Genomic DNA, 25,713 nt, shown 5'->3' with positions numbered 1-25,713 from the left:
TATATAAAATAGGAGAGGTTTTTTAAAAGGGTTTTGAGAATTAAGAAGAGGGAAAACGAATATTGATTTAACCCAGGGTGTGAGGTGCCTCAAGGGTTGTACAGGTGTGCTCAGTTTTCCAGACTTTAAAAGAGGTAAATTAAAGGGTAGTGATTTGCATAACAAATTTTCCTTTTCACTTTGTAAAAGGATTCACCACGGGGGTTCTTTTATGGAGTGAGCTTCCATATGTATGCTAATATGGTTCATTTATGAATACCCTATTCATAATAACTTTTCAAGAACAGAGCTATTGTGTACAGTGAGGCTTAGCTACAGTTTTCCTGGCGGGGTAAGGTTTCCTATTTCTGGAAAGTCATTGAGCTGACCCATCAGTTCCCGAGGGCAGCAAATGCTCTGTCTCCAGGTGGGGCTTTGCCTAACAAATAGAAAGCTGTGGCTTCCGAGTGTCTGCCTTAGGTGAAGTTCAATGGCTGGTACAACTTTACACTTTTAGCCAAGCTCCTCTTCATAGCTACAGCCCACAACCTAAAACGTTAACTCCTCACTGTTCTGTGTTAACTCCTCACTATTCTATCACTTTATTTGATGCACAAGATAAATTCATAAAAATTATATTTGTTGCTAATGTCCTGATAAAATGCTACAAGCAATACAGTTGATCCTTGAACAACAGGAGTTTGAACTGTGTCAGTTTACTTATATGTGGGTGGTTTTGTTTTTGTTTTTTAGTAAATGTCTGTATAATTTTTGACCTGAGGTGAGGAGTCCAGGGAAGTGGAGGGCCTACTGTATACACTGATCTAGGAGACTTGAGCAACCTCAGATTTTGGCATCTGTGGAGATCCTGGAACCAATCCCCCATGGACACTGAGGGACAGCTAAACTTTCGGGAAGTCAAAAGCTATAGGCAGACTTTCGACTGGGGGGTGAGCACCCAAACCCCCATGTTGTTTAAGAGTCTTATAAAGAGCAGTGTTTCTCCCTCTTTTTCCCCCCAAAGCATTATCTTAACTGAATGACAGTATAAATTGGGGCAAGTCATGTGATCTTCAAATTAGAACTCTCCCCAGAAAAATAGGAAGTGTGGTCACTGATTCAATTGAGGACCTGGCTCCCTCTTTCGATGGATCCTGAGCCTGAATCTTCAAACAGCTTCTGGTGTTACGCAATTGCTCTTTTTAAGAGATGCATAAAACAGAAACCTTGACTATTCATAGCCATCTTAGGAGGAGCTGAAATCTCTTAAGAAGTTTCTTACCATTTTGATGGTAACCATGTGTTTCTGAACACATCCACTTATTCTGGCTTTCAGTTAAGGGTTTTCTTTTCAATAAACATGTAGATTTACCTTAAATCAGTTTGGTACATGATACAGATTGGTTTTACAGCTTTTAATGAACTGAACTAGAAATTTCTAAGCACAGCAGTGCACAGAGGTCACAGTGCAACAAATATCTTAAGGTAACATAAGGTCTTTTGATAGAACTACATCTGCATGAACAAATCAGATAAAAAATTTGAAAAGGTTTCTATATGCCTTCTGGATTGAAAAAAAAATTATTAATGGCTCCAGATACTAAGTTGCTATAGGACGGAGGGGGAAAGGCTGAGAGTTTTGTTGCAAGAGCTCTTCTTGCAAAATCTAACTAATTTCATATCACATGACTTTGTTGTTAGAGCAGTATTCGAATTTACAGAAGAGGAATGCTTCATCAGCTACATTTCACCAAAATTGCTATATGTGTTGACATTATGTGTGACAAGGTATTCATATGTAGGTAAACGACATCAATTCGGATGGCTGTCTTACAGCACTGTCTCGTGGCTTTTGTTTCCATTCTCTGTGGTGACTCTATTTTAGAAGTAGAGAAGCATTCCTGATATTTAGTCTGAATATTTTTTCAGGTTCTTTGGTGGTGAAAGAAGCTTGAAGGGAAATGCAAGGGCAGAGAAAATCGTGCCTGGGGAGTCCTGTGCGGTGCTGCCCTGCGGTGAGGCAGATCTGTGTCGGGGCCGCTAATGGCTATTCCCTGCCATTAGTAAAGGGGGAGTGAGGCCCATGCGGAGGGCTGGTGAGAAGCAGAGGTCGCAGTAGGGACAGGAGACCTGGGCTATGAGGTAGGATTAGGGGGAGGCTGCTGGAGGTGGCTTGCCTGCCCCTGGAAACTGTCACTTCTCATTCACACACTCTGGCAGATAGCATTTCAGCCATTTCTAAAGCTGATCACTGGCAGGAAAAAGCACATTTAATCCATCTGGAGGTTCTCTGAAGGGGTGGCTCTGTCCTCTCCCTGTGAGGTCAGTAGCACTGTTACTGCAGACAGCATGGAGAAGGCATTGCACTCTCGAATTCTAATTCTAGAAACAGCTTCTCTTCCCCCTCATATTTCTCTCTCTCTCTCTCTCTCTCTCTCTCTCTCTCTCTCTCTCTCTCTTTCCTCTTTTCTATCTCAAACGTGTTGCTACCATGTTTTATGGTAGTGGGTACAGATTATAAAACAAACAGATACCTATTGAATAAACTATATTAGTTCAGTTTTATTTTTCCCTGGTGGCAATCTTAAACTTTCCCAAATTAAATTAAAACGGATGGCTATAGAGGAATGAGATATAAATTTTGACGCATTCCTATGATCAAACAGGAGACCGGCCTCCAGGGGTGGCACATGCACCATCCTCTGCTATTCGGGAGGCAGAGAATGGTAAAATCAAGGGAAGAATTTGCAAAGCCCTGTGATTTGAACAAAAACAAAGCATACCTCACTCCCCCCTGAACAGCTTCCTCCTCCGAACAGCAGCTGAAAGATTTCATTTCACAAATGGAAATGGGATGCAAACAAATTTTTTCAAAGCGATTTCATGAAGAGTGGGCCTATTTAATTGGGTTTTCTGAGCCAGGATTAATATTATAAGCAGGGGAGCTATGTGATGTGGCTGTGTCGTTGAAAGCCAGCCACCTGCCTCGTGGGGGAAGGAGAAAAGTGCCCCTATTCAGAGGCAGTTCTGCTTCCGCCTCAGCCCTCTCTCTGAAGTGACTGACAGCCAGCCTGGGCCGAGGCCTGATCGGAGTTACATGCAATGGAGGACAGATCTTCCCAAGCTCAAGGTCACATCTAGAGCAGGCCTTGAATATTCTTTTCATCTCTAATTTATGTGACTTTCTAATATGTTTAGCATTTGCACTCCCCTTGTCTCCATCCTGCTCATTAAGGTAAATTTGCATGGAAATGGGATCTTGGTTTTCAGGACCATTCACCTGACACTTGATCTCCTGAAGTGACCAGTGTTCACCGTTGATACCATGAGGGTGACCCTCAGACACCACATCTTAATGTGGTGCCAACTAGAGGCAAGGCCTTAATTAGGGGAAGCTTTGGATGTTAAAGTAATGGAGTGAATCAAATCATCAAAGGCATTTAGTATTCACTAAGGAGGGCAGAATAGGCCTTCCCATTGAGTGGGTCATCCTAGGTCACAAAAATTTTTAATTTGCCTTAGATGGACAGATCTTGAAGAAAGTGTACAAAAAGTATACTTTTTTCTTGTTCTTTCAAAATCATTTTGATGTGTGATAGAGCTCAGGCAGCAGTGACATTTTACTTTGGCTCTTGAAATATTTTTCACTTAATATCTTTCTTTGGGGTTGGTAATACTCATCTCTACAAATTACCTTTGGACGACCAAGCAAATGTGGAAAATCAAAGAGATGAGCCCCTTGCTATCACCACTACACAGGTCTCCTCTGTCACTAGGAGGGGTCAGTATTTTAACTAAATTCAGAAGTAGTCGGCTCTAAGGCTCTAATCCCCTGATCTCGGCCCGCCGCTGCACCCTCCCACCCATGGCGGCCTTCCTTCCTTATTTACCCAAATCTTGTCACTTAGGCAGAAATCCCCACTGAGGGGACAATTTACTGGTCCCAATTTACTGATCACTGAAAGTCAATTAAGTTTGAGTGTCACTAACCTAAAGGGTTTTGGACTTGGGCAAATTTTGCAAAACATAAAAACCAACCAGCAGCTTTCAAGACTGTGTCCAGACAGTAAGCCATCTTAGCAGAGGATCAAAGGATTTGAGTGTCACAGAGAATAAACATCAAATTTCCATGAGAAAGTTCTAGGAGATGGGAGAGATGAGAAGAAAACTTGAGCTGTGTTAGCCAGCCTACCTTTGCTGAGGATAAATTCATTCCATCAGATTATTTTGAAACAAAAATGCTACTTAGCTTTACCTTCTATAACATTTTGCATCTATTTATTTAATTTAGTTTCACCCTCTTACTAGTTGGATATTATGACCCCCATTTTACAGACGAGGAAACTGAGACTCCAAGAGGTTAGTTGCTTGCAGCTGTTCACCAACAAATCAGGTCTCAGCTCTCTATTACATCCCCACTGCCTCCTAGAACAAAAAAACAAAACAAACAAAAAAACACCTCTATTTCATTTGTAGGCTGACCTATTTATCTCTACACAGGTCTCATCTGTTACTAGGAGAGGTCAATATTTTAACTCAATTCAGAAGTATTAAAATGAAAATTTTCCAAATGTACTTGGCTTACACAATATTAATAACATAAATTAGGAAGCTGACTAATCGAGTCTCCCAACTCTAAAACCAGAAAGCTTTCTACTCTCAAACGTGCAGAAGGACCTGAAGGTCCCCAGTGGCCAGCACTGTCTAATTCTCTTAAATGATTCAGATGTAAAAGATGCAATGGCATCTGTCTAATTAACACCACCAGGTTAAATATAGCTGCCAAGGGGCAGCCTCAGACCAGACTGTGTTTAGAGAACAGTCTTTCTGGCCCCTCAGGCCTCAAGTTAGAGATGATAGCAAGTCTCCTTCCCTATCAACTGGAAATGGAGATGCCCCAGAAATGGTGACAGGCCGGGCCAGGCAAAGGGAGATGAAAAGAGAGTCAGTCTCTGGCTTTCATTTCCTGCTCCTGGCATCTGGGGATTTAGAGAGTGATGCCAGGAAGCAGGCCTTAAAGGCTCCAGCAAGACTCTTCTCAAAAACAAGAGTCTTCACTTCACAGTACGCCTGCGCCAGGCTCTCCAGCCTGAGACAGTGGACCACTCGCCTACCAACTGCTCAGACTGCCACACAGCACCATCTGCGCCGCTGCCCTTCTCCCGGCGGAACGGCACAATGACCACGTTCTTTCTCTTCCAGCTTCTCCTTACAACATGGAAGCCATCGCCAAGTTTGATTTCACCGCCTCAGGCGAGGATGAGCTGAGCTTTCACACTGGAGATACTCTGAAGGTAGGTGATGTGAGGCCAGGGGCCCCCTGGGGAGTTTAGGTTACTCTTGTCTGGTCACTGACTTAAAATAACAACACATGCCTTTGTTTCTAAAGAATTACACACAGCTGCTTTCCAAAAGAGAAGTTCACCTCAATCAAAAGGGTTCCTTCTGAGCACCTGTATGCCAGCTACCAGCCCAGGGGATGGAAGTGCGGTTGGCATAAGACATCATCCTTGTCCTGAGATGCTCGTGGTCTCTGGGGGGTGGGCAACAATCCATCCAAAGGGCTGTTGTAGATGCTCTTATCCAAGAGCTCAGGCAGCACAGGTGAGGGAGCAAGTGGTCCCACCGTGAAAGGTGGGTTTGTGGCAGTGTGGCAACATCAGTTGTTAGGATGTAATGAAGGTGAGTTGGGCTTTTTGCTAAAGCTCAGAAATGAGCAAGCCCATGTGGAATTCTGTGCGCATTGTGAGATTCAGCAGCGCTGGGACTATAGGATGAGGGTGTGGGTGGAAATAAGACTCAACAAAGGCCATGCACACCCAGCCTGCACTTGAGTTGTAGTGGCCACTTGCTAAGCTGAAGAGGCCTTGGACCTCTTCCAACTTTCATGCCTCACACTGGCAGACTCTGCATCTTAGCCCCTGTTTTGTGCAGAAGAGTAAAAGTGGCCTTCAAGAGGCCACTGGGGAGTCTGTGAGGCCAATATCCCCTGCCTGGCCTCGGCGCCTCGGATATCCTGATCCCTGGCTCCCAGCAGCACTGAGGCCACCATTGTCTCACCACTAAGAATTATGCTTGTTATAGAAAGAAACGTGTCGGTACATGAGAGGTGACTCAGAAAGTGTCTGTGGAGCACAAACCAGATAGGATGACTTGGTTCGGAACTTGAACACCCCCAGTATTTGTCCCTCTAACTGTTCTCACCTTGCAAGATCTAGTAAGATGGTTGCAAAAAAAATGTGCCTTCGATGTTAGAGCTTTTCAAGGTCAAAATGTCCTTTGGCTGCTGACTCAGGAAAAGGTGACCTTCAATTCTTTGGGATCTTATCAAGGTCACAGAAGGGTCTGCCGCCTGGTGAGCAATCTCTCCCTTACCTGTGGGTATTGTGAACATATGGCTCATCTCTCATTGCAAATAGAACCTAATGTCTTGTTTAAATTTTCCCTATTCCCCAGAAAAGTTCAAAGGAAAAAAACAAAACAAAAAAACTTCCCTCAACTCCATTACTCAATCCAGCTTCCAATTTCCTGCCTCTCTTTTTCTCCCAATGCTGGTGCCTCTACTCCCTCCCTTCCCATTCATTCCACGGGAACCCTGGAATCTGACTTTCACCCCCAACACTCCCTTAAAATCCACCCAAGATGTCCTTACGTAGAATATAATGACCCTACTGCAATGCCTGTAGAGTGTGACACTCCTAACTCCCTCTCCCGGGTCTGAATGGAGTGCTCTCTGACTTGCTAGCACTGTCCTCTGCTCTGAATACTTTTCTTCGTGATATGTCTCAAGCAATCCCCTTGCTAGAGAGGAGCCGATGCAGTCAAAAGGAGCATGGACTTTGGACGCAGATACGTCTGAGTTTGAATCCCAGCTTACTAGCTGTGCGGCCCGTGCCAGTCACTTGCCCCCTGAGCCTCAGTGTCTTCATCTGTAAGTGGAGGCTGTATCTGTTTTGCAGGGTTGTGGAACGGATTAGAGGTAATGGTCCCATCCCAAAGCCGATGCTCAGTAAGTGGCCACCGTATTATTAGTATTACTCATTCCTGCTGCCTCTGCCTGTTCAGACTGTGGCCATAGCCCCCTGACTGACCCCATCACCTCCTGTATCTTCCTCCTTCAATCATTCTCTATACTAGTCCCGGAGGGATCTTTCTGGAAGACAGATCAGATCATGTCACTTCCTTATTCAGAAGCATTCAGTGGTCCCCCATTACCAATTGGTTGAAATCTAAGCCGTCTGGTCCCAGCTTCATCATGCTCATGTGCATGAACACACACACACACACACACACACACACACACACACACACACACATCTCTGCCCCCAGGTCACTCTGCAGTATACACACCACCCTTTCTCAGGCTCTCCCCATCCTCCAGATGCCCTTCTCCCACACACACACATTTGACCACCTCTGCCCCAGAACCCTCACCGATCCTCCCGTTCCCTACTGCCCTGGGAAAATTAAGGACTTCCTCTTCAGCGATTCCCCGGCATTTCACAGGCACTTTATTCAAGGCATTTATGATCCTGGCTCACATGACAGTTATTTATGGGCAGGCCAAGCGTCCGTGCTCTGAGGTGCCTGTACATCCACCTCGGGTTGCTGTCCTTACCCCATGGGATCCTGATTGCCATTTGTGTGTTGGCCACAGGACAAAGCTCTGTGAGGGCGGGGGCTGGGTCTGCCTCAGTGTCTAGAACAGCAGAAAGGTGACCCTCCCTAATAGGTGGTAAATGAATGAATGGTTGACCCCTCCACGGCTCTGTGAGCTCACTGAGAGCAGAGCCACACCGTCTTTGCATCTTCCCAGCATCTAGTACAAATCACGGCCCCAAACAGGTGCTCTGTACACATTTCTTGAATTGCTAGATTGCATTTCTGCATGCTCGTGTGGAACTCCATCAGAAGGCCAAACTCCTTCCTTTTCAAACTCTGTCCATTGCAGTTGTGCAGTGAAGAGAAAAGCCGAGAGGGGCTTTCTGGCCGAGCTTCACAGAATGTTTGCCTCATGGGGGTTAGTGGCCCTGCCTGTGGGTCCCTCTGCATATGTGGCAACACCTGTCCCTTCCCCCAGAGCTGAGTAACAAGCTGGGAGCCTCACCATTGTTTTCCAAGCCATCTCTGGACTGACTCTGCAACTCACTCCCGGGATGCTCTTTTGTGTTTGGCCTTTAGAGCTCAATAAAAGGCTAAACAGACTTTTTCATTAGAAGGTACAAAAAATGTCTGCCCAGCTTGCCACCAACCCACCCCCTCCAGCCTGTGAGTCCCCAGGCAGGGCGAAGGCCCCAGCTTATTCACCTCTGCATTCCCAGTATCTACGTGCAAACAGCAGGTGCTCACTAGATGCTGGTCACAGAATGGTGAACAGGGAACTCCTGCCAGGTGACTAGAGCCCACTTCTCCTGTGAGAGAAGCATTTGAAAAGCCGGGCGCCGGGTGTTTTGTGTTTGTGTCACAAACTCGGACCTGCAGCTACCCAGCACCAGTTGAATTTGTCAGTCTGTCTGACTGCTTCTTTAGTACATCTAATTCGACCTCAATTCTTCCTACTAAAACAGCGGCCTAAAAGCACTAAGTTAATCCTATGTCATTAACTTCTTCAATATTTCAAATTTCTGCTATGCCTCTAAGAGCAGTAATTCCATCCAATTTTAAAATTCTCCCAACTGTACATTTCATCCTCTTTGCACATCTAACTTAGTGTCGGGCATGGAACCAGCAGTGTGTTCTGTAGGCAGCGTTATGAGAATTAAGACACGGTAAAGTGGAGCGTCAACCCTCCCGTGTTCAGGCCGAACTCCTTGCTCAGGTTTCCGTGATGGGGACAAGAGATAGGGGGGAGCCGAGTAGATGGAGAGATGAGCACAGGAAGTCTGGGGCCCCTCAACAGCAGGAGGAAACCACCTCCCCCCAAATACTCTTCTTTACAGAAAATGGATTTTTTAAAACCTGGTGTTCTAGACACCAAAAATAGGCTGGAAATTCACCTCCCCGGGAACACAGTCTCAGGCAGACCGAACGCCAGGTGGTGGGGAGAAGTGGCGGGCATCGAGCGATAATCTCTCAGTCGCTGGAGGAGGTGGATGGGTGTGAGCCACGATTACTAAAATGACAGCTAGTTTCAGGTCAGAGAACTAAGCACAAAATGTGGTTCTTACCGTGAAGAGCCAATTTCCAAATGGCCGCTTTCACCTCATCCCTGCCCGCCCTCCTGTTTGACATTTGCCACGCAGGCCCAACTCCAGATTCCCATGAGACCATTCCGAAACCATAGACCCGGGGACACGGCCCGCGTGAAACGTCCTCGTGCCTTTATGTGAACACCAGCGCTGGTGCCTGTTCCTAGTTCTTCTTCTGACCTAGATTTTCTGCTCCCCACACCCCTCAGCAAACACACCCCACACGTCCCTGGTGATACTAACAGCCGCATTTGATGTCAGAAACTGTAAGTTTTCTTTTCTCAGCAATTCTAGAACTCAGTTATGGGACACACTTATACTTCTTCAGAACAAATGATTAAACTCAAAACATACATACAGAACACTTTAAAGAACTTACAAAACCCTTCTGTGTCCTTCAGAGCTGGAGTCCTCCCTCATAAGAAGATCACATTTACAGAATTATATTTTTGAGCAACAGCACACCCCTTCTGAAGGAAGTCCAGGTACAGGGCTCAACTGATCTTCACAACAAGGCATTAACCCGGGTATCTGTCCCCATATTTCGGATGGTCAATTGACTTGCCAAAGGTCATGCAGCGAGTGACAGGGCCAAGCTAGAAACCAGGTCTTCTCATTCCAAACTCGACGTGCTGTCCCCTTCCCTCCACCTCAGGAGGGACAGTAGAAAGAGGCCGTCGTTGCTTCTCAATAACTTAGCTCCCTTTCTTTCTCTTTTCATCTCTGGGAGAGAGAAATCCAGCGGACCTGTGGCTTCAACTCCACCACTTTCCGGTGACTCGAACATCCCAACCTCGCTGCTGAGTCCAGACACATGTCTCCCACTGCTCACTGACCTTTCTCCTCAGATGGTCCCAGAGGCAACCTGGCCTCACCCACACGCAAGCTGAGGCCCATGAGCTTCCCCTCAGACCTGCTCCTCCTCCTGTATTTTCTATTTTAGTAAAGGCATCACCACCCACTCCGTCTCCCCAGCCAGAAATCCGGAGCCTTCCCAGAATCCCCATTCTCCCTTTGCTCCACAAACAGTCATGAAATCCTGCCCATTTTGCTTCCTGATTCCTCTAAAATACGTCCTCACCTCTTCTTAGGCCAGATCCCCTCCGTCTCTCGCCTGGATGTCTGCAGTAGTCTTCCTGCAGTTCCTTCACCGACTTTACCCCTCCTCTCCGTCTCCACACTCTGAGGCAGCACTCTTTCTTACTAGTAACTCTAATTCTCACTGTGTTATGTCCCTGCTTTAATGGCTCATCCTTTAATGGTTCCCATAAATGTCAAGATAAATATTCAAATTGTCAACATGGACCATGAGGCCGGTGTCTGGTTTCCCCTCTATCTCTGGACAATGACCTAAACTCCCACCAGACTAAGGCATTTCGCTCGCAGAATGCAGTGCACTTTCTCATATCCCAGAAGTGGTTCTTCCGACATCAGACTTCTCCTGGGTAACTCCTGTCATTGCCTGGACAGCCCAGATGTCCCCTCCTCCAGGTAGTCTTTCCTATCCGTCCTCTGCTTTCCCCGCCATCATAGCACTCCTCTCAGTTAACGCACTCTCATCTATAAGAAACAGAAACTAAAAATTGTTAAACAAAGATTTATTAATTTTCACCCAAAGTCCAGAAGTAGGCGGGCTCCTGGGTGGCTGATTCTGTGGCTCAGTGGCATCATTAAGGTTCTTTCCACCTTCTTGCTCTGCCATCATCATTTTGAATTATTGTTCGAGTCTATGCCACATACTATAGAAACGTTCTCAGAGGGGAGCTGTGGCCAAATATTTGTCTTTTAATGGTGAAACGTTTCCTGAAATAACCAAAAGTCACATAGAGCCAAATCAGGCCAATCACATGTGTAATCACGGTAGGTGATAACATTTGGGATCACCGTCAAGGGAGGACCATGCCATAGCAAGGCAGGACTTCTGGTTTGGCCTGTGACCTGGCTCTAAAAGCAAGTTTAATTCCCACCAGCCATGTGTGAGTGGTCCAGTTCTCTGCATCCTTGGCAGTATTTGGTGTTATCTTTACTTTTTATGTTAGCCATTCTGATAGGTGTGTAGTGATAGCTCATTGTCATCTTAATTTGTGTTTCTCTAATGGCCAATAACATTGAACACCTTTTCAAGTGCTTAATTGCCATCTGTATATTCTCTTTAATGAAATGGCTGTCTATGTCTGTTGTTCTTTTTTTATTTGGATTGTTTGGGCTTTATTACCGTTGCATTTTGAGAGTTCTTTATATAGTCTTGATGCTAAGATATATATTAAGAATACATGTGGTTTGCAAATTAAAAAAAAGAAAATAAATAAAATAAAAGCAAGTTTTAAAAAGGCATTCTAGATATCTTGAGTTATGCCCAAATTGTTTGTGAACTACATGGAGTGTGAACACAAAGAGTTACTGTTTTCAAAGCTGGCCCCACTTGGATACTTACGTTTTAATCTGCTTGTTTCAAAAAAAGAAAATAGAACAAATTAAATTTTTAAAAGGATCCTAGTCACCTGACAGAGAAGAAAAATTATGGAGCAGTCACTCTTGCCTTCTTACCGTCAGCCCAGACAATGAGCTTAGGTGCTAAGGTCTGGGGCACATGAATTTCCAAACTAGAAAGAGAAAGGGGTTCTGGGAAGCCCCTGAGTGCTGAGTCTGGGAGGCCGCACCATGGCGGGGTCACCTGTGTAGGTGGCACTCATGGACAGAAACAGCTTGGGGTCAAGAAAAGCTAAACCCCAAAGATAACCTTGCTGCTCCCCCACTCGGGCAGCTGTGTGGTTTCTTTGATTTATTTTCTCTAAACCCACACCCCACAGCCCCTTTCTTTTGCTTCTTGGTGTCCTCCCTGCAGTGTCTTTGTCCTTCCTTCTCGTCCATGTAGATCTTAAGTAACCAAGAGGAGTGGTTCAAGGCAGAGCTTGGGAGCCAAGAAGGATACGTGCCCAAGAATTTTATAGACATCCAGTTTCCTGAGTAAGTATTTCCAGCCTGCTGAGATGGGCCTACCCACACACACTCCCCTTACTGCTCAGCAGTCACTAAAATTATCCGTGCACACCAAGAGACTGTCAAAAATGGTTGCCTTGAGAGGGAACCACGCAGCTGAAGGCCAGGGGTGGGAGGGAGATTTGCATTTCACTGCATTCTCTTTTGAATTTTATACCACCTGTTTAAAGTTCATAAACTAAAATCATCTATAATTGTAATCACAGGGTTTCCAAGAATTCCACTGGGGGCACTGTTGGCCATTGAACTTCAAGAGCAGCTACTTCAAAGCACTTCATTATCTCCCAACCAACCAGCCCTCCCTCCCAACCAGGGATCCCAAACAGCTCTGGCCCTAGGCAGGCCTGCGGCCACTCCCTGCCTTCCTGAAACCATGCTCATACCAAAAAAAAAGTCAGTGGGAAAGAAGGGGAAGTTCCCTTCATAAAGAGGAAATGAAAATTTGAGATTGAATCTCATTTGTCTCAAGAACTGACCACAAGGGTTAGATAGAAAGCTAATCTTGTCTGAGCGGCAGGGACTAGCCAAAGAGCAAAGGTTTGCTAGAAAACCAAAGTGGGGAAGTGCAGCAGCGCTCCTGTGAACCAGTGCTGACCACTGTCCTCCACCAGCCCCCCGTGCTGCCCTTAATCTTCTGGATGACTGGATGACCACATCATGCCCTCCCTGCTCCTCAGCCCTCCAGCGCCTCCGCCACCGCACTCTCAGCCCAGGGCCTTGCTTCCTGGGTCACTGGGACAGTGGAAGCCACCGGAAAAGCCCCTCCACTCCACCCGCTCCTGACTCACTGCATCCACCCACCTCCTGCCACTGCGCTCAGACCCTGCTCGGAAAGAACCGTCTGTGCTTCCAGCAAAAATTCTCCTCTCTCTCTCCCACATCAACTGTCTTTCCCTCTGCTCAGTCATCCCATCAGCAAACAACGCTGCGATTTCTCCCATCCCCAGCCCAAAACCAAAGCAAAACAAAAAACTCTGGATCCCAAATCCCCTTCCAGCTACCACTCCACTTCTTCAAAGGAGTTGTTTATATTAATTATCTCTAACTCCCCCACTCACACTCTCTTTAGAATCCTTCCACTCCTGCAAACCCTTTTTATCAAGGTCACAGTGAACTACATACAGTCCCGGTGGTCAATTCTTGGCCATTATCTCAGCACAGTTAGATTTTTTTCTCCCTCTTCATTGGGCTCTGGGACACCCTTCCTCCTGACTACTCCTCCTCTGTCCCCTTTGCTGCTTTCTCCTCATCTTCCCAAGCTCCTGTAGTTTAGAACACGCCCTCCCAGTGAGGCCCTCGTGCAGGGTATTGTAAACTAGTGGCCCGGTGCACGAAGTTCATACATGGGTCCCTCAGCCCGGCCTGCCCCCTCTCACAGTCCAGAAGCCCGAGGGGATGTCCTACTAACGGCTTACTCCCTCTCCTAAGCCACGGGAGGCGACCAGGATGATCAGGGGAAGGCACCTGAGGATATTTTTCCATTGATTTTTAGAGAGCGTGGAAGAGAGAGGGAAAGACAGAGAGAAACATCAATGTGAAAGGGACACTTAGATTGGTTGCCTCCTGCATGAGCCCTGACCTGGGCCCCGGCCAGGGAGGAGCCTGCAACCTAGATACATGCCCTTGACCAGAATCGAACCTGGACCCTGCAGTCCGCAGGCTGAGGCTCTATCTACTCAGCCAAACCGGCTAGGGCAGAATATGACATTTCTTATCCCCTCCAGCAGTGGACCTTCATTTTTTCCTCCAGGAGTGAGGTGGAAAAACCCTAGATCCCCTTCTTGGATTCTTATTACCCAAGGTACCAAGAACACTTCGAGTGGCGTACCATGAGCTTAGCCAATGAGTGGTCAGAAAAGGTGTTTCCTGTGCAGCTCACATGTGTAGAGGCGGGACTTCCGGTGCACCGCTGCTGCCACGCCCTCTCTCTCTCTGGGCCTTGCAGAACCAAGCCCCCACCCACCCACGTGCACCTCACCAGCACGCAGTCCTGCCCACCCGTGCGCCCGCTGTCCATGCAGCCTCCTGGTGATGGATTGTGATGGCGTGAGGGCATCACGGCGTGAGGGCGTGACGACCACATAGGCTTTTATTAGTATAGATACTGTACCCTACTCCCCACCCCTCCTCTTTGTTTTCATTGTCTCCTGCTCTTCTCCTCCCCTGACACATGGCCTATGGTACCTATTCTGTTGTTTACTGTGCACCCCGCCCCTAGGATGTAAGGTCCCTGAGGGCAGGGGTTTTGGTCTCTTCTGCTCACCACTTACCCTCAGTGCCCAGAAGAGGGCCCAGCACTTTTTTGAATTATTGATTTGAGAGAGAGAGAAAAAAAAATTGATTTGTTGTTCCACATATTTATGCATTCATTGGTTGATTGCTGTATGTGCCCTGACCAGGGATCCAACCCGGCTACTTTGGCATATCAGCACGACGCTCTAACCAACTGAGCTACCCAGCCAGGGCTGGCCCAGCCCTTATTAATAAAAGCTATTGAATGAATGAATAGCTTTGGAATGATATGTAACATTGAAACCCTGGCCACTCGTTTAATATGTAGTGTGTGGACAGCTTTGCAAGTCTTAAAAAGTGTCACTTATCAAATTCCAGTCAGAGGACAAATGTGTATTTTCTGAACAATCCCCTTATTACCTGCTGCCTCGTCTGATATATTTCCTTTGAGGTGTGGCTGCTGTGGAGCGTGTCCCGTTCTTGTTCCCATCCCCATTAGGTTTCCTACCCAAATCCCTGCAGGACTTGTGGCAAATACTCTGGGCAGGATCTCTAGGCAAGTGATCACCAGACCCTCTTCTTCCAGCCCCTCAGAGCCGACCCCACCGGCACCTACGGTCCTGGAGTAAGGACATTCTCCTGCCATCCCTGTCTGTTCGGATTCCTAAATTCTAGAGAGCACAGGGATTGCTCACTTTTAAAGGCATCCCACGCCGTGCCTGTTGGACATTCACTTTAAAGCAGTGGTTCTCAACCTTCTGGCCCTTTAAATACAGTTCCTCATGTTGTGACCCAACTATAAAATTATTTTCGTTGCTACTTCATAACTGTCATGTTGCTACTGTTATGAATCATAATGTCAATATCTGATATGCAGGATGGTCTTAGGCGACCCCTGTGAAAGGGTCGTTCGACCCCCAAAGGGGTCTCAACCCACAGGTTGAGAACCGCTGCCTTAAAGGGCCTTCCAGTGGCAGCACATAGGGCACCCACCTGGGAGCAATGGGACCCAGTCCCACCTTTGGCCACCGAGTGATTGCAAATACTTGTTTCGCTTTCCTGTGGGTGAGAGGTGTGGCCACTGTTTGCCTGGCCTGTGGAGGTGCTTGGCCCTTTCTGTCTGGGTGCTTCCCTAGTAGAGTCCTTGCTGTAGACATTTTGCTACAGACATTTCCCCCATTTAACTAATTGGCTGAAGGCAATTTTGCCGTAAAAAGAAAAGATAAATAACTCGTTGACAATTGTTTTTTTCTTCTGGTTTCATTTCTTTATTGACAAATCAATCAACTGCCATAAAAAAGAAAATAATTGTTTGGCAGTTTGATTTTGATTTTTTTGCTTGTTTGCTTGGTTTCATTTCTCCATTGATGAACCGATCAATTGCCTTCCACACACAGTGCATTTAAGCTAGTTGTCATCTTGTTACATTTCTCCATTGACAAGTTCTCCAGTTCCTCCCATTTCTATACTGTCTGTGAGGTTTAGCCAGCCCTCTTCACGGTCTCTACAGTGAGAGGAGACTGGTTGGGGTCTTAGCATAGCATTTCTTCCAGAGGAGGAAGATTGGCCCCAAAGGTGGGTTTCTTGTGTTCAAACACACTAATTGGAGGAGAGAAGCGAGGCCCTGTGCGGGCGCAGAGTTGAACCCACATTTCCCACAGAACGATGACAAGTGCTCAGCTACGATCCCCAAAATAAAATCCGTTATCTGCGCAGCACTGCCATGAATACACTTCAACTGTATTCAAATGAAGCCTTTTTAATTTTATGTTCTTTTATTTTTTGTGATTTTAACTTTTTTTACTGCAAAATTGCCTTGTGGCCATTAGCAAAAGGGCTTGTGGCAAAGATGTTTCCGGCAAATAGCTTACAGTGAAAATACTAGAAATGCGGCCTTTTCCATAGATGACAGGCGGCCTGACACTTCCGAGGCCGCCACCCTCGCTGCCCCCTGAAAGGGCAGTTTCTCCTCGGTTTCTCCTTTTCCGCAGTAAAGGTTATTTTCAGCCTGGATTTTTGAGGAGGCCCAGGAGTCCGCTCTGTAGACATGGTTCTCGGGCTGCTGCCGGCCTCGCTCACTTCCAAGTGCTTGTGCAGGGCTTCCCCGGTGCCTTGCAGCCTTGGCCGAGCACTGAGTGAGACCTGGGCCAAGGCTGCGACTCTTCCCGAGCTGCGACTCTTCCCGAGCTGGAGGGGCTTCTCCTGGAGGGAACAGAGGGGGCGTCACAGGCACACTCACTCCTGTGCCTGAGCACGCCTGCACGTTTGTTGGGCTTCCAGAGCGCCTGGCCCCTCTTTCTCCTTCCCCGCTGCTGTCCCCAGCCTCCCTCCTTGGGGTTATCGCACTTCTACTTCCCCCTCTTATCGCTCTGGCATCTCACCAAAATCCTGTGGTTTTCTCACCCGGTAGATGGTTTCACGAAGGCCTCTCGCGACACCAGGCAGAGAACTTACTCATGGCCAAGGAGGTTGGTTTCTTCATCATCCGGGCCAGCCAGAGCTCCCCAGGGGACTTCTCCATATCTGTCAGGTACTGTCATCCCCGACACCGCCCTGACCCGGACCTCTAAGCCATGAAGTGACCTCTTGCACGTGACCTATTGCTCAGGAGCATGGTGGCCAAGGGGCCCAGGCATCTTATCAACTGTGATGCTGTCCACTTGCTTCCCATGGCACTTGCATGTAAACTCCTAGGCACATTGGTCTGTGGCCAAAAGCATGCGCACATTTCTCTGCCTCCCCCTCTAGCGCAGGTGCTTCCGGAAGGATGGGATTTTTATCCACCTCATCTCTGCACCTTTAACAGTGCCTTGTGCCCAGTGGTGCATGATGAGTATTTGTGGAGAGAAGTGGGGAGAATTGTCCACATCCATCTTGAGATCTAAATTGTAACCTTTCACTACAGATGGATGTCTGAGGCAGGGTCGGAGGGAAATGAAAACCCCTAGTCACCGCTATGGGGTACAGATGGGGTGGGGGGTGGCCACACAACACACCTACAACAGAGGCAGCAGGGCAGAGCCGAGGCGGCCGGGGTGGGGAGACGAACAAACTCCCTAATGCTCAGCACCCAGAGGAAGTGACTCAGTCCAGGCACAAGCGTGACGCAGCGCCGCACTCAGAAGCCCCACGTCTGAACACTCGGCGTGTGGTCAGCATGTCTGGGGTTGCAGTCACGTTTCAGACTTGGTGACCACATGTGAAAGTGCAAGAATTCATGCTGATGGCAGCACGGGAGGGTGACAGCCTGCACAGTGAAGCCTGCTGTCGAGTTAGTTGACAGGAAATGCTGATCTGGATTATTCAGTACATTTTGAAAGGCCTGCGGCTTGAGTGCTTTAGGTACATAAATCCAATCTCGGCTAATAAACTGAGGTCCCTGTACTATTTAGAAAGAATGGATATTTTAAGGACTAGGGAGGAGGGGCTGACAAATAATGGGTCAGTGATTTGTATGTGCATGTGCCTCTCAAAAATAGCTTGGGCTTGTGCGCATTGCCCTTGCAGTCTCACTTAAACTCTTAATTTTCCTCTCTTTTTCACAGCTTGGACAGCGGTATATTCTAGGTCAGGCCAATACTGATGTCTCACAATTCTAAACTTGTTACATCTTTTAATGAAATTTTGCTCTGTCAGTAAACCTTACAAGCCTAACCTAGTTCTTAAGGGCCTTGATTATGGGATGGATCAAGTGAGTTGTCAGACTGAAGGGCACCTCCTGGTGCCTGTGGTTGGCATGAAGTTGGCTCTGGCCTCTTCAGCCCGGAGCTATGACTTCCTAGTACATTTCCTTGATTGAAGCAGATTCTATAAAGCAGTCAGCCTTGCCTTCCGCCAGAGCCTTCCCCTGCTATTCAGGCAATGCAGCTTCGGTAACAGTGATTATTACCATAATCATGATCTCATCTTCTGCAGAAAAGTAGGGTAATGCATTCCAGAGTGAAGTCATTTTTATTTATTTATTTACACATTTGCTTTCTGTCATGGGCACAGATAATTAAGAGCTAATTGTAATTCTGTCACTTAGCATTTGATAAGCATCTGAAACACTAAATTTTAGCCTTTTCTCTGCCCCTCGCAGAACACGCTCTCTCCACCAAAATCCTGGCATCCCCCCTCCCAGCTCATGAGAGTGAAAGGTTTAATGTTTCTCACTCTGTGGTCTTTGGCCAGAGGCGGCGGATGAATAATATACCGCAAGGATATTCCCTCCTCTTCACCCAAATGTGAGGGGTAATGACTATGAGCTGAGCCATGTGGTGTTACAGGGAAGGAAACATCTGTGAACGGCCAGGCCATGATTGCACAGTGCTGGTTACCACCCCAGAGCAGCCAAAGCAGAGGTCACCGCATGGGTTCACCTGCCCATGAGCAGAGCCCAGCACGTAAATGATACTGGTGATCGTAATTCCTGTCCCCTCTGAGCACAGACCACTAACTCCATCCCCAAGAAAGCGCCACTATCCTTCAGACGTAGCTTTACTCTCCGATACTCTAAATTCTTATTTTTCTGCTGGATCAGGCAATTGGCACTATTAACATCAGTTAACTTTTAGATATAAATGTGTGTCCATTTCACACATAAACTTGATATCCTAAATAGAACGACTTGGAGCTATTAGTAAAGGTCCAGTCCTCCCTTTTGTGATGAATAAAATCCAATCTCTCCACCCCGCTACAAATGTGCCCCTGCCCTGTGAGTCCAGCTGGTGTTAAAAGATGCCCATCTAAAGGAGTTAGCATGTGCACATGGTGTGGCAGGCAGGAGTCAGAGACCCGGGGTTCTTGCCTCAGCTCTGCCATTCATTCGCGGGACCTTGACCAAGCATCTTGGAGCATCAGCATCCTCAGCTGTGACATGGAGACATAAGGATCAATAATCTCTGAAGTCTGTTCCCATGAAAACTCTACAATGCTATGTAATATTTCTTTCCCCAAAAGCTCAAAATGCTTTGCAACCTTATTTATGCAAAACTAAAGCAAGACCAAGAGACCGATGTAGAGACCAAGCATGACACATTTCTCAAGGTAGTGTCTGACTGTCCAGAGCAAGTCTATGGGTTTGAAGGAGCTGGTTCAAGGTATTTCTGATAACGGAAAGATAACAAGGGCTTAAGAACCCCTCACTTCTGAGTCTTGGCAGAGTCCTTAGCATAGTACATTTCTCAGGGGTGGCCATATTTCAGATAAACATAGTCAAAAGGTCCTTGACCTCATAGTCAAGCACTTGGCACTTTAAAGCACTTGGCACATTTTTTCTTGTCAAAGGTCGACTCCAGTGTCAGAAGACACATTACCTTCTGCTCTAGTGCAGCCTGTTTCCTGAACAGCCCTTTCCTCCTAGAGCTTGACTGGCCCAGCCCACCTGCCTAGTGATGAGCAAGCTCCCCATATCTCCATGTCCTGCCCTAACAGAACTCGCTTGGCATCCCCAGGTGCCATCAACCCCGAAGGTGGGGACACGGTCACCATGTAACACACAGTTTGGATTTGCCTTGATCTCTAGGCACGAGGATGATGTTCAACATTTCAAGGTCATGAGAGACAGCAAGGGTAACTACTTCCTATGGACAGAGAAGTTTCCATCCCTCAACAAGCTGGTGGACTACTACAGGACAACTTCTATCTCCAAACAGAAGCAGATCTTCCTGAGGGATAGGACGCGAGAGGACCAGGTCAGCCCATCTCGGGATTGAAAAAAAAAGTGTTTTAACATTTTTTAATTGATTTCAGAGAAAGGACGGGAGAGGGAGAAAGGGATGGAAACATCAGCGTGACAGAGAATCATTGATTGGCTGCCTCCTACAAGTCCCCTACTGGGAATTGAGCCTGCAACCGGACATGTGCCTTCACTGGAAATCGAATCGTGACTTCCTGGTTCATGGGTCGACTCTCAACCAATGAGCCACACTGGCCCAGCCCATCTAGATATTTTAGGCAGCTGGAGTCTTACATGAACCACCAAGACGATGTATTTGATGGGCAGGTCCTCTGAGGATTCTGAAAGGTAGAATAACTGCAAAGTCAGATCTCAGTTCAAACCCCTAGCTAGGTGACTTTGGAAAGGTCTCCGATCCTCAGTTTCCTCATCCGTGAAATGGGGATGACAGTGCTATCCACCTCCTAGGATGGTTGTGAAGGTGAGAAGATAATGCGTCCCCTTCCTGTACATCTTTCCTAACCACACCGCGTACTCGGTGCAGTGAGCTCTCACTGGATGCCATCATTTTGTTACCGACATTACTACATCAGTTTCCGCCCAGAGCTAGAGCTTTGTGACAGGATGTGGGGTGGAGAGGAGGCATTGGGGTAGAAGACTTAGCATAGTACAGGATTCATAGTACTTAGCATAGTCCTGGAATTCTTGCTCTTGGAAAATTTGGAATATAGAGTATTGTTTTCACAGAAAATGCATCAGACAGACCCGGCTTTAAATCCAGATTCCATCACTAGCTATCCTGTGACCTCTCCAAGTTAAGAAACCTTTCTTCCCTGGCCGGTGGCTCACTTGGTTGGAGTGTTATCCCGTGCTCCAAAGGATTGTGGGTGCTATTCCTAGTCAGGGTACATACCCAGGTTGCAGGTTTGATCCCCAGTTGGGAGCACATACGGGAGGCAACTGATTAATGTTTCTCTCTCACATCAATGTCTCTCTCTGTCATTACCCCTCTTCCTCTCTCTAAAATCAATAAAAATATATCCTCGGATGAGGATTTTTAAAAAAATTTCAAAAACAAAAAAGAAACCTGAGTATAGAATGGGCTATTATGAGGATTAATTGAGAAAATATAGTTAGAGCACTTGCCACAGATTCTGGTCCATAGTAGATGCAATGAAAATACTAACTTGTCTTCCACAAGTAAATTCACAGGCACACACACAATTTATAAAATGCTTTTCAAAGGAAAAAAACATAAGAGAGAGGTATAGGAGGAAGCGTTGACTAGAGTAGCTGAAATCCCAGGGATGGGTTCTTTGAAAAGGCATTGAGACTTTCAAAGCAACACATGCTGTGGGGAAACAAAGGAAACCGTCCCTTTCAAGTAATTGGCTGCTTTTCAGCCTGAGAAGTTACAATCAAAGGAGAAAAGGGTGTTCCCACCAAGTGCACACAGAAGCTCAGAAAGAAAAACAAAGGTCAGCCAAGACCTTGTGAATTATTGTAACCAGGAAACGGACAGGCGTATTCATTTACTAGGATGTGCATGCAGAGAGAGAGAGGCCACATGAAACTGCCCTAAACTGGACTAAATGCGTTCGTATCTGAAAAGTGCTTAGAACACTGCCTGGCATACACTAAACCCCTCTACACTTGTTACATAAAAATAACCCTCTGCTTCCTGAGGTGGAGACCCTTAAGAAGAAGGCCTTGCTCCTCCCAGCATGCCCAGTGCAGGCCTGGTTTCCATGGTGCTGCAAGAGGGTTGTGTTTGTGTCTCGTCACCAGGCTATAAATGACAGTTCAGAATCATGCAAAGTCAATAGCAGAGCTTATCTGGAGGGTAGCATGTCCAGCATTATGGCAACATGCGATAAGGAGGGGTGGCATTGTGTCAGAATAAAAAAGAGACTATCTAAGCTTGGTTACACAGAGAAAAAACAAGCCCACTAGGAATGGACTAAATGGAGACCATATGGAAAGTGTCAGTCTGTGACCCAGAGACCTGATATCCCCAAAATAGGAGAATCTGAAGGTCTGAACCATGGATTCTCTCTAAGATGCTCCCCAACCTGTCAGCAGTTTCTCGGAGCTGTCATGAGCAAAGTCTGGAAACAGCTGTCTGATGGGTGGGGTGGAGCCAGGAGACATGGGAGGAGGATGGATCATCTCTGTTCTCTCCCAGGGTCGCCGGGGCAACAGCCTGGACCGATGGCCCCAGGGAGGCCCACATATCAGTGGGGCTGTGGGAGAAGAAACCCGGCCTGCGATGAACCGGAAGCTGTCGGATCACCCACCGCCCCCTCCATCACAGTATCCCCCGGCCCCACCACCGGCACAGCAGCGGTACCTGCAGCATCACCACTTTCACCAGGTATCTGGAAGGGATGGAGCGGGCACAGTGAGGTGGGGGGCAGGCCCTTCTCTCCCCCACCCCCACATCGAGGCTCAGGTCACCTTGTTCCCACTGCCACTTACTGGGTGAGAACCTCCCGCGAGGCTGGAAACAGCCATAGCAAGTAAACGCCGTGGTTCTGCTGGGGCCCGGGGCTGCTGGCCTGGCCCCCCCTCAGCAGGTCTCATGAAGTTCGTAAAGAAGATGCTGGGGCCCGAACCAGTTTGGCTCACTGGATAGAGCGTCGGTCTGTGGACTGAAAGGTCCCAGATTCAGTTCCGGTCAAGGGCACATGCCAGGGTTGCGGGCTCGATCCCCAGTGGGGGGTGTGCAGGAGGCAGCCGATCAATGATTCTCTCTCATCATTGATGTTTCTATCTCTCTTCCTCTCCCTTCCTCTCTGAAATCAATAAAAACATATTTTTTTTTAAAAAAGAAGATGATGATGATGATGCTGGGGCCCCAAGTGGTAGAAATATGATATGGAAACTGCTTTGGCAAAGAAGCCTGTGTGAATCAAACTGCTCCCTGCCTGAACACACACACACACACACACACACACACACACACACACTCACACACACACACTCACACCCTTTCTTACCCCAAGGATTCAGGGAACAATTGCTTCATTTTTCTATCAGCACAATTTCAAATCTGTTCACGTCCCTTACCCCACCTGGCTGTGGCGATCTACAAGAAAGACGGATTAACACCTGCCGTGGAGCCTTACTTACTTACTTATTTATTTACTTCTCCCCGCCTTATCCAGATGGGATTTGAGGCGGCTTACCGAGATGGACAATACTGCCAGATAACATCGTTCCTAAATTCCTTAGCAGGGCATACAGAGTCCTTTGTGAGCTGCTCATATCTGTTCCCCCAGCCTCTCTCCTGCTACCTCCCTCTGCTCCCCACACACACACACATTTCAGCAGTGTTCCGCTACCTTTAGTTACTGGCATGGCGCATTGTATCTTCTTTCATGCCTTTGAGGCTTTTTATATGCTGTCCCCTCTGCCTCAAATGCTCTTTCCTGGCACTCCCCTTTAAGTTGGAATTCAAGCATCACTTCTCTATGAAGCCCTCCCTGATTACCCAGGCAGACTGAGACATTCGTCTCCCTGCTCACTTATCACTTACATGTGCATGATTCCCCCTCGGAACTGACGCCCCGTGAAGACAAGGGACCTTCTCTTTCCAGCTACGTGTCCCCATTGCTTAGAACAGTATGAAGTACATGCCTCAAATGCTCTTTCCTGGCGCTCCCCCTTTAAGTTGGAATTCAAGCATCACTTCTCTATGAAGCCCTCCCTGATTACCCAGGCAGACTGAGACATTCGTCTCCCTGCTCACTTATCACATCTCCTATTGGGGATGTGCCCGCAACCCAGGTACATGCCCTTGACCGGAATCGAACCTGGGACCTTTCAGTCCGCAGGCCGATGCTCTATCCACTGAGCCAAACCGGTTTTGGCAAGCATTTCTTGATTGAATAAATGGGACCTGCCATCATCTTTGTCTTCATAATCTTAAGTACCTTTGTCATCCCTCCCCCTCTCGCCATCATCTATAGGGTTTATTGCCATCATCAGCAAGTATTACTGGAACCCTGGCCGTGTTTATCCGAGCAAGGCCTGGGGAAGACAGTGAGGGGTGCTCTGGTGGCGTGATGACAGCTCCTCTCTTGCATCTGTTTCTAGGAGCGCCGTGGAGGCAGCCTTGACATAAACGACGGACACTGTGGCCTGGGCATGGGCATGGGCAGCGAAATGAATGCCACCCTCATGCACCGGAGACACACAGACCCAGTGCAACTCCAGGTGGCCGGGGTACGTGAACTTTCCCTCTGGGCCCAATGGAGGAGGTAAGATAGGCAATTAGAGAAACGGTTGGTTCTCCAGGAAAGATGCCAAACTGCACGGAGCTCAAATAGAGGTAGTGGGAACCCAGATAGTGACCATGGGGGGAGTGTTCCCGTGGGGCTGGTCCCAGCCCAGCACAATCCAGCCCCTTGTTCTCGGCTGGCCGTCAGCCTTGCCCCGTCCTTCTCCCATTTCTTGGCTCTGGTTCTGGTGGAGGGAGATGCCCATTTGGGCACTGCCGTTCTGTTTGTCACGTGAACAAAGTAGAAAGAGCACCTGTCGACGTAGGGAGAGTTGTCCTCAAGGATTTTCTTGGGGCCTTGGAGACTCTGTCAGCCCAAGTCCTGAGCCTCAATGATGACTCTGGTGACTTGGAGCTCAGGGCCTTGCAGCCCACATCTGCTTTCCATCGCAGCGGGGGTGGGGGGGGGCGGCGGTGAACTGTCTCTGGAGAGGCAACGTCAGCCTTCAGGGCAGGCTGCTCGCCGAGGACTTTGCCTGGATGTCAAAGCCAGCAGATTCTCTTCTGTGTGACAGTGGCTCGGAGGCCGCCCCAACTCAGCAGGACCCCCTGTGATTTCCCCCAACAGCGAGTGCGGTGGGCCCAGGCGCTGTACGACTTTGAGGCCCTGGAGGATGACGAGCTGGGATTCCGCTCCGGAGAGGTGGTCGAGGTCCTGGACAGCTCCAACCCGTCCTGGTGGACGGGCCGCCTGCACAACAAGCTGGGCCTCTTCCCTGCCAACTACGTGGCGCCCATGATCCGGTGAAGCTCTTCTCCGGGGTCGGAGGCTTGTGTCTGAGCTGCCTGCAAGAGGAAGCAAGGAGGAAAGGCTGGAACTGCATGTGTGTGTGTGTGTGTGTGTGTGTGTATGCGCATATACACACACATATATGCCTATGGGTACACACATTTTATAATAGTAATTTATTGGCAATTTAGTTGGCAATTAGTTGATATGAAAGGAACTCAGGTGGAAGCTTATATTCATACTTGTGTTTCTGCCTCACCCCCCACGGGCGGGGCCCCAAAGGTGTGTGGCGCTTGTGGCGGGGGAAGGTTCCGGTACATGTAATCCCTTTTCTTCTATATAATGGCGTGACTTTCCTCCTGCTTTTGCGCATTTTATGTAGTAGTTGATCCGAATACAAACACGAAGATGGTAGAATATCCCCAAGACGGCTTTCGACCACCTTGCCCCCTTTTTCTGCGTTTTTCGCTCTCCCTCAATCCCCCCCGAAGAGCTTATAATTTCAACTACCCTTTATACTAGTCCTTAATTACACCTTGCAGCCGCGCAAAAATTACGGTAGAGCCCCGTTTAACTTGCACGTACGTTAAGCGATGCAAAGTTCCGATGACCCGCGGTATCCATTTAATTAGGGCACCGTACC

General features: G+C 47.7%; 1 protein-coding gene across 2 annotated transcripts in view; it reads left to right on the top strand.

Annotated features, from left to right (window-relative positions):
* GRAP2 (GRB2-related adaptor protein 2) overlaps positions 1-25,123 on the top strand; it is a 62,452-nt gene extending 37,329 nt beyond the window's left edge. The window contains exons 2-8 of one of the 2 annotated variants that reach the window (XM_006098553.3): positions 5,182-5,273; positions 12,043-12,134; positions 16,810-16,929; positions 19,906-20,074; positions 22,244-22,432; positions 24,157-24,285; positions 24,909-25,123. In XM_006098553.3, coding sequence (XP_006098615.1) covers positions 5,196-5,273; positions 12,043-12,134; positions 16,810-16,929; positions 19,906-20,074; positions 22,244-22,432; positions 24,157-24,285; positions 24,909-25,088 — 957 coding nt within the window. In that variant the 5' untranslated portion in view covers positions 5,182-5,195 and the 3' untranslated portion in view covers positions 25,089-25,123. Of the gene's footprint in view, positions 1-5,181; positions 5,274-12,042; positions 12,135-16,760; positions 16,930-19,905; positions 20,075-22,243; positions 22,433-24,156; positions 24,286-24,908 lie in introns of those variants that run through there. The other variant, XM_014464164.2, reaches the window with a different exon arrangement.
* The last annotated feature ends 590 nt before the right edge of the window (positions 25,124-25,713 follow it).

This window comes from Myotis lucifugus, unplaced genomic scaffold (assembly GCF_000147115.1).
Source record: "Myotis lucifugus unplaced genomic scaffold, Myoluc2.0 scaffold_239, whole genome shotgun sequence".
In the NCBI taxonomy this organism is placed as follows: Eukaryota; Metazoa; Chordata; class Mammalia; order Chiroptera; family Vespertilionidae; genus Myotis; species Myotis lucifugus.
The sequence above is the reverse complement of the archived record's forward strand: the minus strand, read 5'-3'. Positions and strand labels throughout refer to the sequence as shown.